The sequence below is a fragment of the Heterodontus francisci genome, chromosome 25, assembly GCF_036365525.1.
Source record: "Heterodontus francisci isolate sHetFra1 chromosome 25, sHetFra1.hap1, whole genome shotgun sequence".
NCBI lineage: Eukaryota > Metazoa > Chordata > Chondrichthyes > Heterodontiformes > Heterodontidae > Heterodontus > Heterodontus francisci.
The window spans coordinates 14,126,599-14,153,989 of record NC_090395.1 but is presented as its reverse complement, the minus strand read 5'-3'; the positions used below and the strand labels follow the sequence as shown (position 1 = coordinate 14,153,989).

General features: G+C 50.8%; 1 protein-coding gene across 1 annotated transcript in view; it reads left to right on the top strand.

Annotated features, from left to right (window-relative positions):
• Nucleotides 1-27,391, top strand: part of LOC137384052 (CD9 antigen-like) — a 629,833-nt gene that overhangs the window by 138,497 nt on the left and 463,945 nt on the right. Inside the window, exon 2 of the mRNA XM_068057616.1 lies at nucleotides 23,060-23,162. Coding sequence (XP_067913717.1) covers nucleotides 23,060-23,162 — 103 coding nt within the window. The remainder of the gene's footprint in view (nucleotides 1-23,059; nucleotides 23,163-27,391) is intronic.

The following is a 27,391-nucleotide window of genomic DNA, read 5'->3' as shown; positions in this document are numbered from 1 at the left end:
TGGATTGGACTGGAGCCACTGACTGGATTGGACTGGAGCCACTGACTGGATTGGACTGGAGCCACTGACTGGACTGGAGTGGAGTGGAGCCACAGACTGGACAGGACCGGAGCCACTGACTGGATTGGACTGGACTGGAGTCACTGACTGGACTGGACTGGAGCCACTTACTGGATTGGACTGGAGTGGAGCCACAGAGTGGACTGGACTGGAGTCACTGACTGGGCTGGACTGGAGCCACTGACTGGACTGGACTGGAGTCACTGACTGGATTGGACTGGAGTCACTGACTGGGCTGGACTGGAGCCACTGACTGGACTGGACTGGAGTCACTGACTGGGCTGGACTGGAGCCACTGACTGGACTGGACTGGAGTCACTGACTGGGCTGGACTGGAGTCACTGACTGGACTGGAGTCTCTGACTGGACTGGACAGGAGCCACTGACTGGACTGGACTGGAGCCACTGACTGGATTGGACTGGTGTCACTTACTGGATTGGACTGGAGTGGAGCCACAGAGTGGACTGGACTGGAGTCACTGACTGGGCTGGACTGGAGCCACTGACTGGACTGGACTAGAGTCACTGACTGGATTGGACTGGAGTCACTGACTGGGCTGGACTGGAGCCACTGACTGGACTGGACTGGAGTCACTGACTGGGCTGGAGTGGAGTCACTGACTGGACTGGACTAGAGTCACTGATTGGATTGGACTGGAGTCACTGACTGGGCTGGACTGGAGCCACTGACTGGATTGGACTGGAGCCACTGACTGGACTGGACTGGAGTCACTGACTGGGCTGGACTGGAGCCACTGACTGGACTGGACTGGAGTCACTGACTGGGCTGGACTGGAGTCACTGACTGGACTGGAGTCTCTGACTGGACTGGACAGGAGCCACTGACTGGACTGGACTGGAGCCACTGACTGGATTGGACTGGTGTCACTTACTGGATTGGACTGGAGTGGAGCCACAGAGTGGACTGGACTGGAGCCACAGAGTGGACTGGACTGGAGTCACTGACTGGGCTGGACTGGAGCCACTGACTGGACTGGACTGGAGTCACTGACTGGGCTGGACTGGAGCCACTTACTGGATTGGACTGGACTGGAGCCACTGACTGGACTGAACTGGAGCCACTGACTGGATTGGACTGGACTGGAGTCACTGACTGGGCTGGACTGGACTGGAGTCACTGACTGGGCTGGACGGGAGCCACTGACTGGACTGGACTGGAGCCACTGACTGGATTGGACTGGAGTCACTGACTGGGCTGGACTGGAGTCACTGACTGGACTGGACTGGAGCCACTGACTGGACTGGACTGGAGCCACTGACTGGGTTGGACTGGACTGGAGTCACTGACTGGGCTGGACTGGAGTCACTGACTGGGCTGGACAGGAGTCACTGACTGGACTGGACTGGAGCCACTGACTGGACTGGACTGGAGCCACTGACTGGACTGGACTGGAGTCACTGACTGGGCTGGAGTGGAGTCACTGACTGGACTGGACTAGAGTCACTGACTGGATTGGACTGGAGTCACTGACTGGGCTGGACTGGAGCCACTGACTGGACTGGACTGGAGTCACTGACTGGGCTGGAGTGGAGTCACTGACTGGACTGGACTAGAGTCACTGACTGGATTGGACTGGAGTCAATGACTGAACTGGACTGGAGCCACTGACTGGATTGGACTGGAGCCACTGACTGGACTGGACTGGAGTCACTGACTGGGCTGGACTGGAGCCACTGACTGGACTGGACTGGAGTCACTGACTGGGCTGGACTGGAGTCACTGACTGGACTGGAGTCTCTGACTGGACTGGACAGGAGCCACTGACTGGACTGGACTGGAGCCACTGACTGGATTGGACTGGTGTCACTTACTGGATTGGACTGGAGTGGAGCCACAGAGTGGACTGGACTGGAGCCACAGAGTGGACTGGACTGGAGTCACTGACTGGGCTGGACTGGAGCCACTGACTGGACTGGACTAGAGTCACTGACTGGATTGGACTGGAGTCAATGACTGGACTGGACTGGAGTCACTGACTGGGCTGGACTGGAGCCACTTACTGGATTGGACTGGACTGGAGCCACTGACTGGACTGAACTGGAGCCACTGACTGGATTGGACTGGACTGGAGTCACTGACTGGGCTGGACTGGACTGGAGTCACTGACTGGGCTGGACGGGAGCCACTGACTGGACTGGACTGGAGCCACTGACTGGATTGGACTGGAGTCACTGACTGGGCTGGACTGGAGTCACTGACTGGACTGGACTGGAGCCACTGACTGGACTGGACTGGAGCCACTGACTGGGTTGGACTGGACTGGAGTCACTGACTGGGCTGGACTGGAGTCACTGACTGGGCTGGACAGGAGTCACTGACTGGACTGGACTGGAGCCACTGACTGGACTGGACTGGAGCCACTGACTGGACTGGACTGGAGTCACTGACTGGGCTGGACTGGAGCCACTGACTGGACTGGACTGGACTGGAGCCACTGACTGGATTGGACTGGAGTCACTGACTGGGCTGGACTGGACTGGAGTCACTGACTGGACTGGACTGGAGTCACTGACTGGGCTTGTCTGGAGTCACTGACTGGACTGGAGTGGAGCCACTGACTGGATTGGAGTGGACAGGAGTCACTGACTGGATTGGACTGGACTGGAGTCACTGACTGGACTGGACTGGAGTCACTGACTGGACTGGACTGGAGTCACTGACAGGACTGGACTGGAGTCACTGACTGGACTGGACTGGAGCCACTGACTGGATTGGACTGGACTGGAGTCACTGACTGGACTGGACTGGAGTCACTGACTGGACTGGACTGGAGCCACTGACTGGATTGGACTGGACTGGAGTCACTGACTGGACTGGAGTGGAGTCGTTGACTGGACTGGACTGGAGCCACTGACTGGATTGGACTGGACTGGAGCCACTGACTGGACTGGACTGGAGTCACTGACTGGGCTGGACTGGAGTCACTGACTGGGCTGGACTGGAGTCACTGACTGGGCTGGACGGGAGTCACTGACTGGGCTGGACGGGAGTCACTGACTGGGCTGGACTGGAGTCACTGACTGGGCTGGACTGGAGTCACTGACTGGACTGGAGTGGAGTCACTGACTGGACTGGAGTGGAGTCACTGACTGGACTGGAGTCGAGTCACTGACTGGACTGGACTGGAGCCACTGACTGGGCTGGACTGGAGTGGATTCACTGACTGGAGCCACTGACTGGGCTGGACTGGAGTCATTGACTGGACTGGACTGGAGTCACACACTGGACTGGACTGGAGTGGAGTCACTGACTGGACTGGAGTGGAGTCACTGACTGGACTGGACTGGAGTCACACACTCGACTGGACTGGAGTGGAGTCACTGACTGGACTGGACTGGAGTCACTCACTGGACTGGACTGGAGTGGAGTCACTGACTGGACTGGACTGGAGTCACACACTGGACTGGACTGGAGTGGAGTCACTGACTGGACTGGACTGGAGTCACACACTGGACTGGACTGGAGTGGAGTCACTGACTGGATTGGACTGGACTGGAGTCACTGACTGGACTGGAGCCACTGACTGGACTGGACTGGAGTCACTGAATGGACTGAACTGGAGTCACTGACTGGACTGGACTGGAGCCACTGACTGGATTGGACTGGAGTCACTGACTGGACTGGACTGAAGCCACTGACTGGATTGGACTGGAGTGGAGCCACTGACTGGATTGGACTGGAGTCACTAACTGGACTGGACTGGAGCCACTGACTGGATTGGACTGGACTGGAGTCACTGACTGGACTGGAATGGAGCCACTGACTGGACAGGACTGGACTGGAGTCACTGACTGGACTGGACAGGACTGGAGTAGAGCCACAGACTGGACAGGACTGGAGTGGAGCCACAGACTGGATAGGACTGGACTGGAGCCACAGACTGGACTGGACTGGAGTGGAGTCACACACTGACTGGTCTGGAGTGGAGTCAATGACTGGACTGGAGTGGAGCCACTGACTGGATTGGACTGGACTGGAGTCACTGACTGGACTGGACTGGAGCCACTTACTGGATTGGACTGGAGTGGAGCCACAGACTGGACTGAAGCCACTGACTGGATTGGACTGGAGTGGAGCCACAGACTGGACTGGACTGGAGTCACTGACTGGACTGGACTGGATCCACTTACTGGATTGGACTGGAATGGAGCCACTGACTGGACTGGACTGAAGTCACTGACTGGATTGGACTGGACTGGAGTCACTGACTGGACTGGACTGGAGCCACTGACTGGATTGGACTGGACTGGAGTCACTGACTGGACTGGAGTGGAGTGGAGCCACAGACTGGACAGGACTGGAGCCACTGATTGGATTGGACTGGACTGGAGTCACTGACTGGACTGGACTGGAGCCACTTACTGGATTGGACTGGAGTGGAGCCACAGAGTGGACTGGACTGGAGTCACTGACTGGGCTGGACTGGAGCCACTGACTGGACTGGACTGGAGTCACTGACTGGATTGGACTGGAGTCACTGACTGGGCTGGACTGGAGCCACTGACTGGACTGGACTGGAGTCACTGACTGGGCTGGACTGGAGCCACTGACTGGACTGGACTTGAGTCACTGACTGGGCTGGACTGGAGTCACTGACTGGACTGGAGTCTCTGACTGGACTGGACAGGAGCCACTGACTGGACTGGACTAGAGCCACTGACTGGATTGGACTGGAGTCACTTACTGGATTGGACTGGAGTGGAGCCACAGAGTGGACTGGACTGGAGCCACAGAGTGGACTGGACTGGAGTCACTGACTGGGCTGGACTGGAGCCACTGACTGGACTGGACTAGAGTCACTGACTGGATTGGACTGGAGTCACTGACTGGGCTGGACTGGAGCCACTGACTGGACTGGACTGGAGTCACTGACTGGGCTGGACTGGAGTCACTGACTGGACTGGACTGGAGCCACTTACTGGATTGGACTGGAGTGGAGCCACAGAGTGGACTGGACTGGAGCCACAGAGTGGACTGGACTGGAGTCACTGACTGGGCTGGACTGGAGCCACTGACTGGACTGGACTGGAGTCACTGACTGGATTGGACTGGAGTCACTGACTGGGCTGGAATGGAGCCACTGACTGGACTGGACTGGAGTCACTGACTGGGCTGGACTGGAGTCACTGACTGGACTGGAGTCTCTGACTGGACTGGACAGGAGCCACTGACTGGACTGGACTGGAGCCACTGACTGGATTGGACTGGAGTCACTGACTGGGCTGGACTGGAGCCACTGACTGGATTGGACTGGAGTCACTGACTGGGCTGGACTGGAGCCTCTGACTGGACTGGACTGGAGCCACTGACTGGATTGGACAGGAGCCACTGACTGGGCTGGACTGGAGTCACTGACTGGACTGGACTAGAGCCACTGACTGGATTGGACTGGACTAGAGCCACTGACTGGATTGGACTGGACTGGAGTCACTGACTGGACTGGACTGGAGTCACTGACTGGGCTGGACTGGAGCCACTGACTGGATTGGACTGGACTGGAGTCAATGACTGGACTGGACTGGAGTCACTGACTGGGCTGGACTGGAGCCACTGACTGGATTGGACTGGACTGGAGCCACTGACTGGACTGAACTGGAGCCACTGACTGGATTGGACTGGACTGGAGTCACTGACTGGGCTGGACTGGACTGGAGTCACTGACTGGGCTGGACTGGAGCCACTGACTGGATTGGACTGGAGCCACTGACTGGATTGGACTGGAGCCACTGACTGGATTGGACTGGAGCCACTGACTGGACTGGAGTGGAGTGGAGCCACAGACTGGACAGGACCGGAGCCACTGACTGGATTGGACTGGACTGGAGTCACTGACTGGACTGGACTGGAGCCACTTACTGGATTGGACTGGAGTGGAGCCACAGAGTGGACTGGACTGGAGTCACTGACTGGGCTGGACTGGAGCCACTGACTGGACTGGACTGGAGTCACTGACTGGATTGGACTGGAGTCACTGACTGGGCTGGACTGGAGCCACTGACTGGACTGGACTGGAGTCACTGACTGGGCTGGACTGGAGCCACTGACTGGACTGGACTGGAGTCACTGACTGGGCTGGACTGGAGTCACTGACTGGACTGGAGTCTCTGACTGGACTGGACAGGAGCCACTGACTGGACTGGACTGGAGCCACTGACTGGATTGGACTGGTGTCACTTACTGGATTGGACTGGAGTGGAGCCACAGAGTGGACTGGACTGGAGCCACAGAGTGGACTGGACTGGAGTCACTGACTGGGCTGGACTGGAGCCACTGACTGGACTGGACTAGAGTCACTGACTGGATTGGACTGGAGTCACTGACTGGGCTGGACTGGAGCCACTGACTGGACTGGACTGGAGTCACTGACTGGGCTGGAGTGGAGTCACTGACTGGACTGGACTGGAGCCACTTACTGGATTGGACTGGAGTGGAGCCACAGAGTGGACTGGACTGGAGCCACAGAGTGGACTGGACTGGAGTCACTGACTGGGCTGGACTGGAGCCACTGACTGGACTGGACTGGAGTCACTGACTGGATTGGACTGGAGTCACTGACTGGGCTGGACTGGAGCCACTGACTGGACTGGACTGGAGTCACTGACTGGGCTGGACTGGAGTCACTGACTGGGCTGAACTGGAGTCACTGACTGGACTGGACAGGAGCCACTGACTGGACTGGACTGGAGCCACTGACTGGATTGGACTGGAGTCACTGACTGGGCTGGACTGGAGCCACTGACTGGATTGGACTGGAGTCACTGACTGGGCTGGACTGGAGCCTCTGACTGGACTGGACTGGAGCCACTGACTGGATTGGACAGGAGCCACTGACTGGGCTGGACTGGAGTCACTGACTGGACTGGACTAGAGCCACTGACTGGATTGGTCTGGACTAGAGCCACTGACTGGATTGGACTGGACTGGAGTCACTGACTGGACTGGACTGGAGTCACTGACTGGGCTGGACTGGAGCCACTGACTGGATTGGACTGGACTAGAGCCACTGACTGGATTGGACTGGACTGGAGTCACTGACTGGACTGGACTGGAGTCACTGACTGGGCTGGACTGGAGCCTCTGACTGGATTGGACTGGACTGGAGTCAATGACTGGACTGGACTGGAGTCACTGACTGGGCTGGACTGGAGCCACTGACTGGATTGGACTGGACTGGAGCCACTGACTGGACTGAACTGGAGCCACTGACTGGATTGGACTGGACTGGAGTCACTGACTGGGCTGGACTGGACTGGAGTCACTGACTGGGCTGGACTGGAGCCACTGACTGGATTGGACTGGAGCCACTGACTGGATTGGACTGGAGCCACTGACTGGATTGGATTGGAGCCACTGACTGGACTGGAGTGGAGTGGAGCCACAGACTGGACAGGACTGGAGCCACTGACTGGATTGGACTGGAGTGGAGCCACAGAGTGGACTGGACTGGAGTCACTGACTGGGCTGGACTGGAGCCACTGACTGGACTGGACTGGAGTCACTGACTGGACTGGACTGGAGTCACTGACTGGATTGGACTGGAGTCACTGACTGGGCTGGACTGGAGCCACTGACTGGACTGGACTGGAGTCACTGACTGGGCTGGACTGGAGCCACTGACTGGACTGGACTGGAGTCACTGACTGGGCTGGACCGGAGTCACTGACTGGACTGGAGTCTCTGACTGGACTGGACAGGAGCCACTGACTGGACTGGACTGGATCCACTGACTGGATTGGACTGGAGTCACTTACTGGATTGGACTGGAGTGGAGCCAGAGAGTGGACTGGACTGGAGCCACAGAGTGGACTGGACTGGAGTCACTGACTGGGCTGGACTGGAGCCACTGACTGGACTGGACTGGAGTCACTGACTGGATTGGACTGGAGTCACTGACTGGGCTGGACTGGAGCCACTGACTGGACTGGACTGGAGTCACTGACTGGGCTGGACTGGAGTCACTGACTGGACTGGAGTCTCTGACTGGACTGGACAGGAGCCACTGACTGGACTGGACTGGAGCCACTGACTGGATTGGACTGGAGTCACTGACTGGGCTGGACTGGAGCCATTGACTGGATTGGACTGGAGTCACTGACTGGGCTGGACTGGAGCCTCTGACTGGACTGGACTGGAGTCACTGACTTGGCTGGACTGGAGCCACTGACTGGACTGGACTGGACTGGAGCCACTGACTGGATTGGACTGGAGTCACTGACTGTGCTGGACTGGACTGGAGTCACTGACTGGACTGGACTGGAGTCACTGACTGGGCTTGTCTGGAGTCACTGACTGGACTGGAGTGGAGCCACTGACTGGATTGGAGTGGACTGGAGTCACTGACTGGACTGGACTGGAGTCACTGACTGGACTGGACTGGAGTCACTGACTGGACTGGACTGGAGTCACTGACTGGATTGGACTGGAGTCACTGACTGGACTGGACTGGAGTCACACACTGGACTGGACTGGAGTGGAGTCACACACTGGACTGGACTGGAGTGGAGTCACTGACTGGACTGGACTGGAGTCACACACTGGACTGGACTGGAGTGGAGTCACTGACTGGACTGGACTGGAGTCACACACTGGACTGGACTGGAGTGGAGTCTCTGACTGGACTGGACTGGAGTGGGGTCACTGACTGGACTGGACTGGAGTCACACACTGGACTGGACTGGAGTGGAGTCACTGACTGGACTGGACTGGACTGGAGTCACACACTGGACTGGACTGGAGTGGAGTCACTGACTGGACTGGAGTCACTGACCGGGCTGGACTGGAGTCACACACTGGACTGGACTGGAGTGGAGTCACTGACTGGACTGGACTGGAGTCACACACTGGACTGGACTGGAGTGGAGTCTCTGACTGGACTGGACTGGAGTGGGGTCACTGACTGGACTGGACTGGAGTCACACACTGGACTGGACTGGAGTGGAGTCACTGACTGGACTGGACTGGACTGGAGTCACACACTGGACTGGACTGGAGTGGAGTCACTGACTGGACTGGAGTCACTGACCGGGCTGGACTGGTGTCACACACTGGACTGGACTGGAGTGGAGTCACTGACTGGACTGGACTGGAGTCACGGACTCGACTGGACTGGAGCCACTGACTGGACTGGAACATAGAACAGTACAGCACAGTGCAGGCCCTTCGGCCCATGATGTTGTGCCGAACCTTTAACCTACTCTAAGATCAAACTACCTACATACCCTTCATTCTACTATCATCCATGTACCTAACCAAGAGTCGCTTAAATATCCCTAATCTATCTGCTTCTACTACCACCGCTGGTAGTGCATTCCACACACCCACCACTCTCTGTGTAAAGAACCTACCTCTGACATCTCCCTGAAACCTTCCTCCAATCACCTTAAAATTATGCTCCCTGGTGATAGCCCTTTCCGCCCTGGGAAAAAGTCTCTGGCTGTCCACTCTATGCCTCTCATCATCTTGTACACCTGTATCAAGTCACCTCTCATCCTTCTTCGCTCCAATGAAAAAGGCCCTGGCTCCCTCAACCTTTCTTCGTAAGACATGCCCTCCAGTCCAGGCAGCATCAAAGTAGAGTAGAGCCACTGACTGGACAGGACTGGAGCCACAGACCTGACTGGACTGGAGCCACAGACCTGACTGGACTGGAGCCACAGACCTGACTGGACTGGAGCCACAGACTGGACTGGACTGGAGTCACAGACCTGACTCGACTGGAGCCTCAGACCTGACTGGACTGGAGCCACAGACTGGACTGGACTGGAGTCACAGACCTGACTGGACTGGAGTCACAGACCTGACTGGACTGGAGCCACAGACTGGACTGGACAGGAGTCACAGACCTGACTGGACTGGAGCCACAGACTGGACTGGACTGGAGTCACAGACCTGACTGGACTGGAGCCACAGACCGGACAGGACTGGAGCCACAGACTGGACTGGACTGGAGCCACAGACCTGACTGGACTGGAGCCACAGACTGGACTGGACTGGAGCCACAGACTGGACTGGACTGGAGTCACAGACCTGACTGGACTGGAGTCACAGACCTGACTGGACTGGAGCCACAGACCTGACTGGACTGGAGCCACAGACTGGACTGGACTGGAGTCACAGACCTGACTCGACTGGAGCCTCAGACCTGACTGGACTGGAGCCACAGACTGGACTGGACTGGACTGGAGCCACAGACTGGACTGGACTGCAGCCACAGACTGGACTGGACTGGAGTCACAGACCTGACTGGACTGGAGCCACAGACTGGACTGGACTGGAGTCACAGACCTGACTGGACTGGAGCCACAGACTGGACTGGACTGGAGTCACAGACCTGACTGGACTGGAGTCACAGACCTGACTGGACTGGAGCCACAGACTGGACTGGACTGGAGCCACAGACTGGACTGGACTGGAGCCACAGACCTGACTGGACTGGAGCCACAGACCTGACTGGACTGGAGCCACAGACTGGACTGGACTGGAGCCACAGACTGGACTGGACTGGAGTCACAGACCTGACTGGACTGGAGCCACAGACTGGACTGGACTGGAGCCACAGACCTGACTGGACTGGAGCCACAGACCTGACTGGACTGGAGCCACAGACCTGACTGGACTGGAGCCACAGACCTGACTGGACTGGAGCCACAGACTGGACTGGACTGGAGTCACAGACCTGACTCGACTGGAGCCACAGACTGGACTGGACTGGAGTCACAGACCTGACTCGACTGGAGCCACAGACTGGACTGGACTGGAGTCACAGACCTGACTGGACTGGAGCCACAGACCTGACTGGACTGGAGCCACAGACTGGACTGGACTGGACTGGAGCCACAGACTGGACTGGGCTGGAGCCACAGACTGGACTGGAGCCACAGACTGGACTGGACTGGAGCCACAGACTGGACTGGACTGGAGTCACAGACCTGACTCGACTGGAGCCACAGACTGGACTGGACTGGAGCCACAGACCTGACTGGACTGGAGCCACAGACTGGACTGGACTGGAGTCACAGACCTGACTGGACTGGAGTCACAGACCTGACTGGACTGGAGCCACAGACCTGACTGGACTGGAGCCACAGACTGGACTGGACTGGAGTCACAGACCTGACTGGACTGGAGCCACAGACTGGACTGGACTGGAGTCACAGACCTGACTGGACTGGAGCCACAGACCTGACTGGACTGGAGCCACAGACTGGACTGGACTGGAGCCACAGACTGGACTGGACTGGACTGGAGCCACAGACTGGATTGGACTGCACTGGAGCCACAGACTGGACTGGGCTGGAGCCACAGACTGGACTGGACTGGAGCCACAGACTGGACTGGGCTGGAGCCACAGACTGGACTGGGCTGACTGAACTTAACTGGACCTGAGCCATGGACTGGACTGGACTGGAGTCACAGACCTGACTGGACTGGAGCCACAGACCTGACTGGACTGGAGCCACAGACTGGACTGGACTGGAGCCACAGACTGGACTGGACTGGACTGGAGCCACAGACTGGACTGGACTGCACTGGAGCCACAGACTGGACTGGGCTGGAGCCACAGACTGGACTGGACTGGAGCCACAGACTGGACTGGGCTGGAGCCACAGACTGGACTGGGCTGACTGAACTTAACTGGACCTGAGCCATGGACTGGACTGGAATAGACTGGACTGGAGCCATGGACTGTATTGGACTGGACCGGAGCCACAGGCTGGTCTCGACTGGACTGGACGGGAGCCACAGGCTGGTCTAGACTGGACTGGACCGGAGCCACAGGCTGGTCTAGACTGGACTGGACCGGAGCCACAGCTTGGACTGTATTGGACTGGACGGGAGCCACAGGCTGGTCTAGACTGGACTGGACGGGAGCCACAGGCTGGTCTAGACTGGACAGCTTCCCATTGCTACCTGTCTCTGGGTCCTTCTCCTGATCTTTTTTGTGGTAATTGGTTGTTTTTCAGACTGGAGGATGGGTGATAGTGCTGTTCCCCAAAGTTCAGTGCTAGGACGACTACTTTTTTTTCATACATATAAATGACTTGGATATTGGAATAGAGAGTAAAATATCAAAATATGCCGATGATACCAAACTTGGAGTTGTGGCAAACATTGAGGACGATATCAATCAAATATCTGTCAAAGGGCAGACCCGGGTTCAATTCTGGGTACTGCCTGTGTGGAGTTTGCAAATTCTCCCTGTGACCGCGTGGGTTTCCTCCGGGTGCTCCGGTTTCCTCCCACAGCCAAAGACTTGCAGGTTGATAGGTAAATTGGCCATTATAAATTGCCCCTAGTGCAGGTAGGTGGTAGGGGAATTGAGGGAAGGTGGGGATGTGGTAGGAATATGGGATTAATGTCGGATTAGTATAAATGGGTGGTTGATGGTCAGCACAGACTCGGTGGGCCGAAGGGCCTGTTTCTCCAAATAAATAAATAAATAAACTGTAATAGGACACAGATAGGCTAGCAGAAAAGGCAGACAAGTGGCAGATAGAATTTAATATAGAGAGGTGTGAGATGATGCATTTTGGCAGAAAGGGATAGGGAGAGGCAATATAGACTAAATGGTACAGTGTGCAGGAGCAGAGGGACCTGGGGATTCATGTGCCTAGATCTTTGAAGGAGGCAGGACATATTGAGAGAGTAGTTAGCAAAGCATATGGGATCTTGGGCTTCATAAATAGAGGTATTGAGTACAAAAGCAGGGAAGTTATGCTGAACCTTTATAAAGCTCAGATTAGACACAACTAGAGTATTGCATCCAGTTCTGATCACGACACTTTAGGAAGGATGTGAGGGTCCTTGAGAAAGTGCAGAGGAGATTTATCAGAATGGTTCCAGGGATGAGGGATTTTAGCTATAAGGTTTGGTTGGAGAAGCTGAGGTTGTTCTTCTTGGAACGAAGGAGATTGAGGAGAGATTTGATCAAGGACATAGAGTTACACAGCACAGAAACAGGCCCTTCGGCCCATCATGTCTGTGCCAGCTATCAAGCACCTAACTATTCTAATCCCATTTTCCAGCACTTGGCCCGTAGCCTTGTCTGCTCTGGTGTTTGAAGTGCTCATCTAAATACTTCTTAAATGTTGTGATGGTTCCTGCCTTTACCACCTCTTCAGGCAGTGCATTCCAGATTCCAACCACCCTCTGGGTGAAAAGTCGTTCCCTCAAATCCCCTCTAAACCTCCTGCCTCTCACCTTAAATCTATGCCCCCTGGTTATTGACCCCTCTGCTAAGGGAAAATATTTCTTCCTATCTATCCTGTCAATGCCCCTCATAATTTTGTATACCTCAATCAGGTCCCCCCTCAGCATTCTCTGCTCTAAGGAAAACAACCCTAGCCTTTTCAGTCTCTCTTCATAGCTGAAATGCTCCAGCCCAGGCAACATCCTGGTGAATCTCCTCTGCACCCTCTCCAGTGCAATCACATCCTTCCTATAATGTGGTGCCCGGAACTGTACTCAGTACTCCAGCTGTGGTCTAACTAGTGTTTTATACAGATCCATCATAACCTCCCTGCTCTTATAGTCTATGCCTCGGCTAATAAAGGCAAAAATCCCATATCCCTTCCTAACCACCTTATCTACCTGTGTTGCTGCCTTCAGTGATCTATGGACAAGTACACTAAGGTCCCTCTGACCCTCTGTACTTCCTAGGGTCCTACCATCCATTGTATATTCCCTTGCCTTGTTAGTCCTCCCAAAATGCATCACCTCACACTTCTCAGGATTAAATTCCATTTGCCACTGCTCCACCCATCTTACCAGCCCATCTATATCGTCCTGTAATCTAAGGCTTTCCTCCTCACTATTTACAACACAAAAGTCCGAGTGTATCAGGCCTGTGTCCTCAGTACCTTGCTTTACGGCAGCGAGGCCTGGACAACGTATGCCAGCCAAGAGCGACGTCTCAATTCATTCCATCTTCGCTGCCTTCGGAGAATACTTGGCATCAGGTGGCAGGACTATATCTCCAACACAGAAGTCCTTGAAGCGGCCAACACCCCCAGCTTATACACACTACTGAGTCAGCGGCGCTTGAGATGGCTTGGCCATGTGAGCCGCATGGAAGATGGCAGGATCCCCAAAGACACATTGTACAGCGAGCTCGCCACTGGTATCAGACCCACCGGCCGTCCATGTCTCCGTTATAAAGACGTCTGCAAACGCGACATGAAATCGTGTGACATTGATCACAAGTCGTGGGAGTCAGTTGCCAGCATTCGCCAGAGCTGGCGGGCAGCCATAAAGACAGGGCTAAATTGTGGCGAGTCGAAGAGACTTAGTAGTTGGCAGGAAAAAAGACAGAGGCGCAAGGGGAGAGCCAACTGTGCAACAGCCCCAACAAACAAATTTCTCTGCAGCACCTGTGGAAGAGCCTGTCACTCCAGAATTGGCCTTTATAGCCACTCCAGGCGCTGCTTCACAAACCACTGACCACCTCCAGGCGCGTATCCATTGTCTCTCGAGATAAGGAGGCCCAAAAGAAAAAAGAAAGAATTTACAACACCACCAATTTTCATGTCATCTGCGAACTTACCGATCATACCTCTATATCACGTTTAAATCATTAACGTACATTCGTGTACAAGATGATGACAAGTTTAGATTAGGTAGACAAAGAAAAGCTCTTTTCATTAGCTGATGATACAAGGACTATGGGACACAGATTCAAGGTTTTGGGAAAGAGATGTAGGGGAGATGTGAGGAAGAATTTTTTTTTTTAGAGATACAGCACTGAAACAGGCTCTTCGGCCCACCGAGTCTGTACCGACCATCAACCATCCATTTATACTAATCCTATACTAATTCCATATTCCTACCACATCCCCACTTGTCCCTATATTTCCCTACCACCTACCTATCCTAGCGGTTATTTATAATGGCCAATTTACCTAACAACCTGCAAGTCTTTGGCTGTGGGAGGAAACCGGAGCACCCGGAGAAAACCCACGCAGACACAGTGAGAACTTGCAAACTCCACACAGGCAGTACCCGGAATTGAACCCGGGTCGCTGGAGCTGTGAGGCTGCAGTGCTAACCACTGCGCCACTGTGCCACCCCGTATTTATGTAGCTAGTGTCTACAAGGGTGGTGGAAGTGGTGACGATTAATGATTTAGAAGGAAATTGGATGGACAGTTGAGGCAAATAACGTTTTGCACGATAGAGATATAGGGATAGAGCTAGGGAATGGGACTGACTGGATTTCTCTACAGAGAGCTGGCATGGACTGGATGGGCCGAATGGCCTCCCTCTGTGCTGTTATGATTCTGTGAAGGAGACAGAAAGAGAGAGAGCAAGATGGAGATACATAGAGAGAAACACCCAGAGAGGGTGATAGAGACAGAGAGAGTGAGAGATGGACAGACAAAGACAAAGAGGCAAAAGAAAAACACAGAGTGGGAGAGAGAGACAGGCTAGGACACACACACAGAAGCACTCACATGGGAAGAGAGAGAGAGACAGCATCAAGGAGATTAAGAAATAGAGAAAGAAAGAGACAGAGTGAATCATAAAGGAGGAGAGATAGGGACAGAGGGATAGATTCATGGAAAGTTTAAGTTACAGAAAGAGGCCACTTGGCCCATCGTGTTTGTGCCCACTGAAAAACGATCCACCTATTCTAATCCCACCTTCCAGCATTTGCTCCATAGCCCTGCAGATGACTGAGACACTTGAGATGCATAACCAGACTCCTTTCGAACGAGTTGAGGTTTTTTGCCTCAGCTGCCCTTTCAGGCAGTGAGTTCCAGACCTCCACCACTTTCTGGGTGAAAACGTTTTTCCTCATCTCCCCTCTAATTTTTCTACCAATCGCTTTAAATCTATGCCCCCTCGTCACTGACCTCTCTGTTAAGGTGAATAGACCCTTCACCACCACTCTATCCAGGCCCCTCAAAATTTTGTACATTTCAATCAGATCTCCCCTCAGTCTTTTCTGTTCCAAGGAGAACAACCCCAGCCTATCTAATCTTTCCTCATAGCTGCATTTTTCCAGTCCTGGCAACATCCTTGTAAATCTCCTCTGTACCCTCTTTAGTGCAATTACATCCTTTCTGTAATGATGTGACCAGAACTGCACACAGTACTCAAGTTGTAGCCTAACCAATGAGTTAATACAGTTAGATAGAGAGATAGTGAGGGGGAGTTAGAGAACGAAAGGCAGAGAGAAACAGGAGATAGAGTATCTCCCATTTCCACTCTCTTGTTTATTCCTCAAAACCTTTAATATCTCTCCGAGTGTAATCCCAGTTTCCTGCTCATTTAAATATCCCACCATGTCTATTTCGAATCACTGACTCCCCATATCATCAAATGTTTCATCTATTCTAATTCCATTCTCTTGCTCATCATTCCATATCCTTTAAAATCCCAGTCAGGCTATTCCCATTAACCTGCTCACTCCCAGAACATTTAATATTCCACCCAGTGTAACCCCACTCTCCTGCTCTCTCCCAATATACTTTATTATCCCAACAAGTCGAAACCCACTCATTCCTCTCTTCCCATACCCTTTATTATCCCTCCCAGTCTAATCCCACTCACTTTTCTCCACCTACACTTTAATTTCCTGCCAGAACTATCTAAACCCATTTTCTCTTCACTCCCCACACCTTTAATTTCCTATCCAATCTATTCCCAGTTTCCTGCTCACTCCCAGTACCCTTTAATATCTCACCCAGTATAATCTGACTGTCTTCATTGCTCCCCATTATGGAGGCATGAGGGGAGAGTTAGCTAAGGTAGAGTGGGAAATTAGCTAAAAGACATGATGATAGATAAGCAATGGAAAACCTTCAAAGAAATAATTCACAATTCTCAATGAATATACATTCCCTTGAGGAATAAAAACTCCACTGGAAAGATGCATTGGTTTAGATCTTCCAGAATTCCCTAATATGATTAAGCCAAGTCAACGCGGTTTTATGAAAGGGTAATCGTATTTGACAAATCTGTTAGGAATCTTTTGAGGGTGTAACTAGTCGGGTGGATGCAGTGTATTTGGATTTTCAGAAGGTATTTGATAAAGTGCCAAATAAGATATTGTTATCCAAGATTAGGGCTGCTGGGATTGGGGTAATAGATTAGCAAGTATGAAGGATTAGCTAACGGGCACAAAACAGAGAGTAAGAGTCAATGGGTCATTTTTGGGGCAGCAGGGTGTAACTAGTAGAATGCCACAAGAATTAGTGCTTGGGCCTCAGCGATTTATAACCTATATTAGTGACTTAGATGAGGGGGCCAAATGCAATATATCTAAGTTTGCTGACAATACAGGTGGCATATAATGTGGATCAAAATCCTGGAACTCCCAACCTAACAGCACTGTGGGAATCCCTTCAGCACATGGTAAGGCAGCTCACTTTCTCAAGGCAGTTCGGAATGGGCACTAAATGCTGGCCTTGTCAGTAATGCTCATATGCAGCATGAAATAATCCACTTTTGTAGGAAGAATAGAAAAGCAGAATATTTTTTAAAAGGTGAGAGACGCATAAATATTGGTGTCCAGAAGGACTTGGGCACAAATCACAGAAGGTTAGCATGCAGGTACAGCAAGTGATGAGGAAGGGGAATAGTATGTTGGCCTGTATTGCAAAGAAGTTGGAGTTTAAGAATAAGGAAGTCTTTCTGCAATGATACAGGGCTTTGGTTAGACCATACCTGAAATACTTTGTACAGTTTTGATCTCCTTACTAAGGAAGGATATATTTGCCTCAGATGTGGTGAAATGAAGGTTCGCTAGACTAATTCCTGGGATGAGAGGGTTATCCTGTGAGGAGAGTTTGAGTAGATTGGACCTACATTCTCTGGAGTTTAAAAGAATGAGAGGTGATCTCAGTGAAACATATAACATTTTTCGAGGGTTTCACAGAATAGAAGCTAAGAGGCTGTTTCACCTGGCTGAACCAGGGGTCATAGTCTCAGCATAAGGGGTCAACTATAAAAGACTGAGCTCTGTAGATTCTGGGAACTAAGGGAATCAAGGGTTATGGGGAGAGAGTGGGAAAATGGAGTTGATGTTGGAGGCCAGCTATGATGGTACTGACTGGCAGAGTAGGCTCAAGGGGCCTATTCCAGCTCTGATTTCTTACGTCCTTACGTTTCCCATACCCTTTAATATACCATGTATTTTAATCCCACTCCCCTGCTCACTCCTCATATAATAGAATTACATAGGATATATGTCACAGAAATAGGCCATTCGGCCCAACCCGTCCATGCCAGTGTTTGTGCTCCACTTGAGCCTCTTCCCATCTTTCCTCATCCAAATCTATCATTGTAACCCTCTATTCCCTTCTCGCTCATGTGCTTGTCTAGCTTCCCCTTAAATGTATCTCTACGATTCATTTCGACCACTCCCTGTGATAGTGAGTTCCACATTCTCACCACTCTCTGGGTAAAGAAGTTTCTCCTGAATTCTCTATTGGATTTCTTGGTCTGATATTGATGCCTCTAGTCATCTCTTCCCCACACAGGTGAAAACATTGTCTCTGTATCCAATCTATCAAAACCTTTCATCATTTTAAAGACCTCCATTCGGTCACCCACACCCTTCACTTTACAGGAGAAAAGAGCCCCAGAATGTTGGTCCTCTCATGATAGGTACATGCCCTGAATTTCTGATATCATCCTTGTAAATCCTTTTTGCACCCTCTCCAGTGCCTCTATTTTGTTTTAATGGTGATCAGAATTATACACAGTGCTCCAGGTGTGGTCTGTCCAATGTTTGACATAGGTTTAGCATAAATTCTCTACTTTTCAATTCTATTCCTCTAGAAAAAAGCCCTAGCATTTGGTTTGCTTTTTAATGACCTTATTAACCTGTGTTGCTACTTTTAGTGATCGGTGCATTTGCGCTCCCAGATCCCTTTGCTTCACTATATCATTTACTTCTTTATATTCCAAGTAATATGCGACCTCCTTATTTTTCTTACCAAAATGAAACACCTCACACTTTTTTAAAATTTGTTTGTGGGATGTGGGCATTGCTGGCTAGGCCAGTATTTATTGCCATCCCTAATTGCCCTTAAGAAGGTGGTGGTGAACTGCCTTCTTGAATTGCTGCAGTTGTTTCATCATTCACACCTGGAGCACTGTGTGTAATTCTGATTGGCATATTAAAACACAATAGAGGCACTGGAGAGAGTTCTGATGAAAGGTCACAGACCTGAAACGTTAACTCTGTTTCTCTCTCCACTGTTGCTGCCTGACCTGCTGAGTATTTCCAGCACTTTCTGTTTTAGTTCAGATTTCCAGCATCTGCATTATTTTGCTTTTATCAAGGGGAAACACCTATATTGAAATTGATTTGCTAATTATATGTCCATTCTGCAAGTTTATTAATATCCTCCTGTAATTTGTTACAGTCTTCCTCTGTGTTGCCTATACCCCCACAGCTAAGTGGCATCGCAAATTTAGGAATTGTGTTTTTAATTGTAAAGTCTACATTGTTAACGTAAATTGTGAACAGCAGTGGTCCCAGCACTGATCCTCGTGGTGTCCGTGGAATATATTTTTCCCGCACTCTGTTGAGCACTGTTTTAAATGCTTCCCAATGTTGTTCTACATTGTTGTTTGCCAATATTGCTGCCCGTTTTATTTCCCAAGTTCTATTCTGAGCCCCTCAAAAATCATCTTTTCTCCAATCTATTAACCTAGTTTCCATCATACTGATGTCCTTCTCAATTATTATCTTAGAAAGTATTATATGATGGTCACTATTGCCAAGATGTTTCTCTACTTTTATTTTCTCTGCTCTGGTTTATTCCCCATTAATAGATCCAATAGTGATTCTTCCCTTGTTGGGCTTTTTATTTATTGTGCGAGAAAGCTGTCCTGTACACATTGTAGGAACTCCATTCTCTCATCCCTTTTAACTGCTTCTTCTGTCCAATTAATATCAGGATAGTTGAAATCCCCCATGGTTATTATTCAACCTGTGTCGTTTGTTCCGACATGGACTATGACAACTGGGTTATCCTCTTCCCTCTCCACATTCCTCTCCAGTATCCATGCTGTCCCTGCACTGGTCGGCAACACCACTGATGGGATTCTCATTCATGGCTGCAGAGGCCATTATCTATCGCCATAATTATAGAATCCTGACTACATTTGTATTTTGCTCTTCCCCACCTTGGGGCAGTCTTTGATATATGGTGCCTTGGTCTGCGTTGTGACTGGCCTCCCTGTAGGCTTTCTACTTATCCTCACAGGTAGTGAGTACATTGTACCTGTTGGGCAGGACCAGTGCCTGTGGGACCTCCTTCTTAACCTCTCCTAAGACCCTGCTACCCAGTTCCCTGACGTTCACACTCTCCCCTTCCTACACATATGATTTCCTCTGGGGAGTGACTGGATAAAACTGCAAATCTCTCCCTGTTCCTTACGTCTTGGAGTGTCTCTAACTCACACTGCAGCTCACTGACTCTGAGCTGGAGTGACTGAAGACAGAGATACTTCCTGTAAGTGTGGGATCTGGGAAAGTGTCTCTGTCAGAAACTCCCACATACTGCAGTCCCAACGCAAAACCTGTCCTGATATCTCTCGTCTTTTTAATTTACTTGCTTAATGATAGCCTGAATAAAATTAATTAGTTTTATTAAATGATTTATTAAATAATTACTGTCACTCCTCAATATCATCACCCCTTGATACCGTCACACCCTCCCCCCAGTACCGTCACACCCTCCCCCCAGTACCGTCACCTCCCTCCCCCCCTAACCCTGCCACTCTCTATGGAGAATAACGATGTAGGTGTAGAGATCAGGGAGGGGGATTGTGATATACTTGAACAAATTAACATTGAAAGGGAGGAGGTAGTAGCGGTTTTAGTGGGCTTAAAAGTGGATAAATCCCCAGGCCCAGATGAGATGTATCCCAGGTTGTTATGTGAGGTAAGGGAGGAGATAGCAGGGGCTCTGACACATATTTTCAAATCCTCTCTGGCCACAGGAGAGGTACCAGAGGATTGGAGGACAGCAAATGTGGTACCATTATTTAAGAAGGGTAGCAGGGAAAAACCAGGTGAGGGGCCTGTACAGGGGCCGGTGAGCCCAACATCAGTGGTAGAGAAACAATTGGAAAACATTCTGATGGACAGGATTAATCTCCACTTGGAAAGGCAGGGATTAATCAGGGATAGTCAGCATGGCTTTGTCAGCGGGAGATCGTGTCAAACAAATTTGATTGAATTTTTCAAGGAGGTGACTAGATGTGTAGATGAGGGTAAAGCAGTTGATGTAGTCTACATGGACTTCAGTAAGGCTTTTGATAAGGTCCCATATGGGAGATTGGTCAAGAAGGTAAGAGCCCATGGGATCCAGGGCAATTTGGCAAATTGGATCCAAAATTGGCTTAGTGGCAGGAGGCAGAGGGTAATGGTCGAGGGTTGTTTTTGCAATTGGAAGCCTGTGACCAGTGGTGTACCACAGGGATCGGTGCTGGGACCCTTGCTGTTTGTAGTGTACATTAATGATTTAAACGTGAATATAGGAGGTATGATCAGTAAGCTGGCTGATGACACGAAAATTGGTGGTGTCGTAAATAGTGAGGAGGAAAGTCTTAGATTACAGGACGATATAGATGGGCTGGTAAGATGGGCAGAGCAGTGGCAAATGGAATTTAATCCTGAGAAGTGTGAGGTGATGCATTTTGGGAGGACTAACAAGACAAGGGAATATACAATGGGTGGTAGGACCCTAGGAAGTACAGAGGGTCAGAGGGACCTTGGTATACTTGTCCATAGATCACTGAAGGCAGCAGCACAGGTAGATAAGGTGGTTAGGAAGGCATATGGGATACTTGCCTTTATTAGCCGAGTCATAGAATATTAGAGCAGAGAGGTTATGATGGAGCTGTATAAAACACTAGTTAGGCCACAGCTGGAGTTACTGTGTACAGTTCTGGTCACCACACTATAGGAAGGATGTGATTGCACTGGAGAGGGTGCAGAGGAGATTCACCAGGATGTTGCCTGGGCTGGAGAATTTCAGCTATGAAGAGAGACTGGATAGGCTCGGGTTGTTTTCCTTAGAGCAGAGAAGGCTGAGATGGGACCTGATTGAGGTTTACAAAATTATGAGGGGCATTGATAGGAAGAAACTTTTTATGTTAGCAGAGGGGTCACTAACCATGGGGCATAGAAAAAAGGTAAGGGGCAGGAGGTTTAGAGGGGATTTGAGGAAAAGAATTTTCACCCAGAGGGTGGTTGGAATCTGGAACACACTGCCTGAAGGGGTGGTAGAGGCAGGAACTCTCACAACCTTTAAGAAGTATTTAGATGAGCACTTGAAATGCCATAGCATACAAGGCTATGGGCCAAGTGCTGGAAAATGGGATTAGAATAGATAGATGATGGGTGGCCAGCATGGACACAATGGGCTGAAGGGCCTGTTTCTGTGCTGTATAACTCTATGACTCTATGACTGCAATCCTGCCACTTCCTAATCCTGCCACTCCCCAGTACTACTATTCTCCAATCCTGTCACTGCCCAATCCTGCCACTCCCCAGTACTACTACTCCCCAATACTGTCACTACCCAATCCTGACACTCCCCAGTACTGCCATTCCCCAGTACTACTATTCCCCAATCCTGCCACTCCCCAATCCTGCCACTCCCCATTACTGCCACTCCCCATTACTGCCACTCCCCATTACTGCCACTCCCCAATACTGCCACTCCCCAATACTGCCACTCCCCAATACTGCCACTCCCCAGTACTTCCACTCCCCAGTACTGCCACTCCCCATTACGGCCAGTCCCCAATCCTGCCAGTCCCCAGTCCTGCCAGTCCCCAGTCCTGCCATGTCCCATTCCTGCCACGGCCCAGTCCTGCCACTTCCCAGTCCTGCCACTTCCCAGTCCTGCCACTCCCCAGTCTTGCCATGCTCCAGTCCTGCCACGGCCCAGTACTACTACGCCCCATTACTCTCACTGCCCATCACTAACTGTGATTCTCTTTTTGTTCTCAGCTGACCGGGACTGCTGTCCTCTCACTTGGTGTGTGGCTTCGCTTTGACTCTGAGACCACCACCATATTCAGTGGTGACGATTGCCCCACATCCTTCTACATTGGTAAGTGAAGCATAGTCTGGGGAGGTGCTGTAGTCTCGCCACCACTCTGGACAGTTTGTAAACAGTGATAATTATGTAAGTCGAGTGAACATAAGCAGGAAGAATTGTCCGGAGGCAGCAGCAGTGCAGTATAAATAATAAAACGGATGTACAGAGCCGTGGTGATAATGAGCTGGAGGGCTGGGGCAGAGCTCAGTGCAATGGAACCTGTGGCTTCATATCTGGAAGTTAGATTGAGCCTCCACTGTTTCAGCAGTTCTGCCACAGATAAACTCTGGTGTGTCAGTTGAGGCGCCATCCATTACAGAAAGTGCAATGAAAGAGTGGAAGTGGTCAGTTCACTGGAGCAGTAGTGAACCTGAGTATTTTAGGATAATCAACAGTTATCATAAAGGGAATGGGGAGTGAGGGAGAGAGTAATTTCGACTGGGTGGGATATTAAATGGTATAAGGAGTAAGCAGGTGAGTGGGATTAGACTGGGTGACGATATAAAGATTGGTGGGAAAGCAAATTGTGAGGAAGACACAGAATCAGCAAAGCGATTTGGTAGGTCAAGTGAGTGGGCAAAAATTGACGGATGGAGTATAATGTAGGAAAATGTGAGGTTGTCCACTTTGGTAGTTTGAATAGAAAAGTAGAATATTATTTAAATGGAGAGAGACTGCAGAATGTTGCAGTGTAGAGGGATCTGGCTATCCTTGTACATGAATCACAAAAACGTTAGCGTGCAGATACAGCAAGTAATTAGGAAAGCAAATGGAATGTTGGCATTTATTGCAAGGGGGGTGGAGTATAAAAGTAGGGAAGTCTTGATGCAACTCTACAGGACATTGGTGAGACCGCACCTAGAGTATTGTGTACAGTTTTGGTCTCCTTATTTAAAGAGGGATAAATTTGCACTGGAAGCTGTTCAGAGAAGATTCACCAGGCTGACTCCTGGGATGAAGGGGCTGTCTTAGGGAGGAAGGTTGAGCAGATTGGGCCAATACTCATTGAGTTTAGAAGACTGGGACGTGATCTTGTTGAAACATATAAATTCTCGGGGGGGCTTGTCAGGGTAAATGCTGAGAGGATGTTTCCCCTCATGGGGGAGTCTAAAACTCTAGTGTCAGAGTAAGGGGTCTCCCATTTAAGGTGGAGTTGAGGAAGAATTTCTTATCTCAGAGGGTTTTTAATCATTGTAATTCTCTACCCCAGAGAGCAGTGGAGGCTGGGTCATTGAATATATTCAAGGCTGAGTAGGACAGATTTTTGCTCTTCAAGGAGTAAAGGGTTATGGGGACAATGCAGAAAAGTGTAGTTAAGGCCAAGGTCAGATCAGTCATGATCTTATCCAGTGTCAGAACAGGCTCGAGAGGCTGAATGGCCTACATCTGCTCCTATTTCTCATGTTCTTAAGTGGGGAATGAGCAGGAGAGTGACAGTGGCGCAGTGGGTAGCACTGTAGCCTCACAGCTGCAGTGACCCGGGTTCAGTTCTGGGTACTGCCTGTGTGGAGTTTACAAGTTCTCCCTGTGACCATGTGGGTTTCCGCCGGGTGCTCCGGTTTCCTCCCACAGCCAAGGACTTGCAGGTTGATAGGTAAATTGACCATTGTAAATTGCCCGTAGTGTAGGTAGGTGGTAGGAGAATGGTGGGGATGTGGTAGGGAATATGGGATTAATGTAGGATTATTATAAATGGGTGGTTGTTGGTCGGCACAGACTCGGTGGGCCGAAGGGCCCGTTTCAGTGCTGTATCTCTAAATAAATAAAATAAAATTAGACTGGGTGGGACATTGAGCAGGAGAGTGAGATTAGACTGGGTGGGATGTTGCGACGAATGTGGACTGAGCAGGAAGGTGGGACCCAAATGGATGATATAAATGATATAGAGAGTGAGTGGATAAATGGGTTGAAATTCGATGGGATATTAATGTGAATAAAACAGACAACAATATTGACAAACAATGATGTAAAACAACAATGGAAAAAATGTTCAATAGATTCCAGGAAAAATATATTCCACTAAAAATTAAGAAGAAATAAACACTAATGAGACACCATGGATGAATAAAGACACAAGTAGAAAATTGACGGTAAAGAAAGAGGCATACACAAAGTACATAGACCGCAGGGGAGAGCAAGACAAGGGAGTACACAAAGACATTGGGAGAGAAGACAAAAAAAATAATTAGGAAGGCAAAGAGGAACTTTGAAATTAAATTATCAAGAAACAAACAAAATAGTAAAATATTCTACAGGTGCAACAATAAAACAAGGAAAGTTGCGTTGATAATACTAGGTGATGGACAGAATAAAATCACAGGCACCAATAGTGAAATGGCAGTGTTATTAAAGCATTACTGTGCTTCAGCATTTATCAGGGGACAGATCAGGTAGACATGACACTGGAAAATAAGTTTAGAAATGAGTTAATCACATTTACAATTAATGGAGAAGAGATATTAAATAAACTAATCAAACAAAGAGGATAAAACTTAATGTAGACAAATTGCAGCTGTGCATTTTAAAATAATCTAGGGAAAAGATAGCAGAGGCGTTATCCACATATTTAAAGTTCAAAAAGATGTAGGGTTGTATTTTGTGGAGGAGGCAGGGCTCCTAGTGCCGGGCTGAAACAACGGGAGGTGTCCCGCCTCAGCTTTATTATCCCCCCCCACCCCCGCCGGAGTGATCCCCCAGTGTTTTGAAGCCTACATGACCACTGCCGGGATCCCTGTCCCTTTAAAGATGGGGATCCCGCCTCCAAGAGCTGCCGGCCAATCACAGGACTAGCAGCTCAGCAGTATTGGCAGCACCACTGGGAGCAGTGGCCATTGCTGGGACTGCAGAGGCCTCAGACCCCGGCCCAGCACCTCGGAGTTCAGGTAAGTGAGGTGGGGTCACTGGGGCCAGTCCGGAAGGCCCTGTTGAGGGGAGGGTTGGGGGTGTTAGTAAAGACTAGGGGGAGGGGGTGTCCTGGGAGGTTAGTTTCCCAGTCGGGTCCCTCCTTGGGCCACAAATTGCCCATGGAGGAAGGACCCTCCCACCCACCAAGCCCGCAGGGAGGGCGTCTCATTTTATAAGGTGCCCTCCCCGTGTGGCAGAGGCCTCCTCCCACCACCACTGGTAAGATCCTAGCGGTGGTGGGAAGAGGCCCTTAAGTGGCTGTTAATAGGCTACTAAAGGGCCTCAATTGGCCTCTGGACGGGAAGGCCTTCGTCAGCCTATCCAGCCCCCGACAAGATTGCTTGGCAATGGGGTGATGATGGGCTGTCCGCCCCACACCACCCGTCGTGATTCTTTGGGTCCTCCCACCTCCCCCACCTCCGACCTCACTTCATGGGGCCCAGCTCGTAGTGCCAGAAGACTGGCAGATAGCTAACATTATACCTATATTGAAGAAGATGCCCAGGGAATTATAGAGCAGTTAACTTAACTTCAGTGTTAGGAAAAATAATGGAATCCCTACCAAAGGAGAGAACAGAAGAACATTTAGAAACCAAAAATATAGTAAAGAATCGTTAGCATGGATTTCAGAAGGGAAAAGGATAATGCAGCCGATGTCATTTATCTAGCTTTTCAAACGGCCTTTGTTAAGGTGCTATATAATAGACTAATGAATATGGTCAGAAGATGCAGTGTCGGGACACAGTTATTGTAATGGATTGCTGCTGGCTGCAAGACAGAAAACAGAGAGCCATAGTCATAGAGTCATTTACAGCACAGAAGGAGGCCATTCAGCCCATCAGATCTATGCCAGCTCTCTGTAGAGCAATCCACTCAGTCCTATTCCCCCACTCTAGCTCCATAGCACTGTAATTTTATTTGCCCATCCAATTTCCTTTAGAAATCATTGATTGTCTCTGCTTCTGCCATCCTCGTATGCAGATAGTTCCAGGTCCATGTGGCCCTCACTCACAGGCAAGCAGTTGTGTTCAGTGATGAGAAATATCCTGCATAACTGTTGACAAGGGCTTTTTGGGGGTCTAGGGGGCCGGGATTGGGGGGACTGAGGGGGTGGGGGGGCGGGGGGGTGGGGGGAAGGTTGGTGTTTCAGGAAGACTCCACAGTCCAAAGCCAATGAAGGAAGAGCATAAGAGGAAATGGGATTGAGCTTCTCTGAGCTTTCCCTGACCAATGATGAGGAGCAGCATCTGCCGGAGCAGGGACAGACCCCTGGGCAGCAGGGGCATAGGGGTGAGGAAGGAGGGGCAGGAAAGCTCCAGAGTCTACACCTCACACAA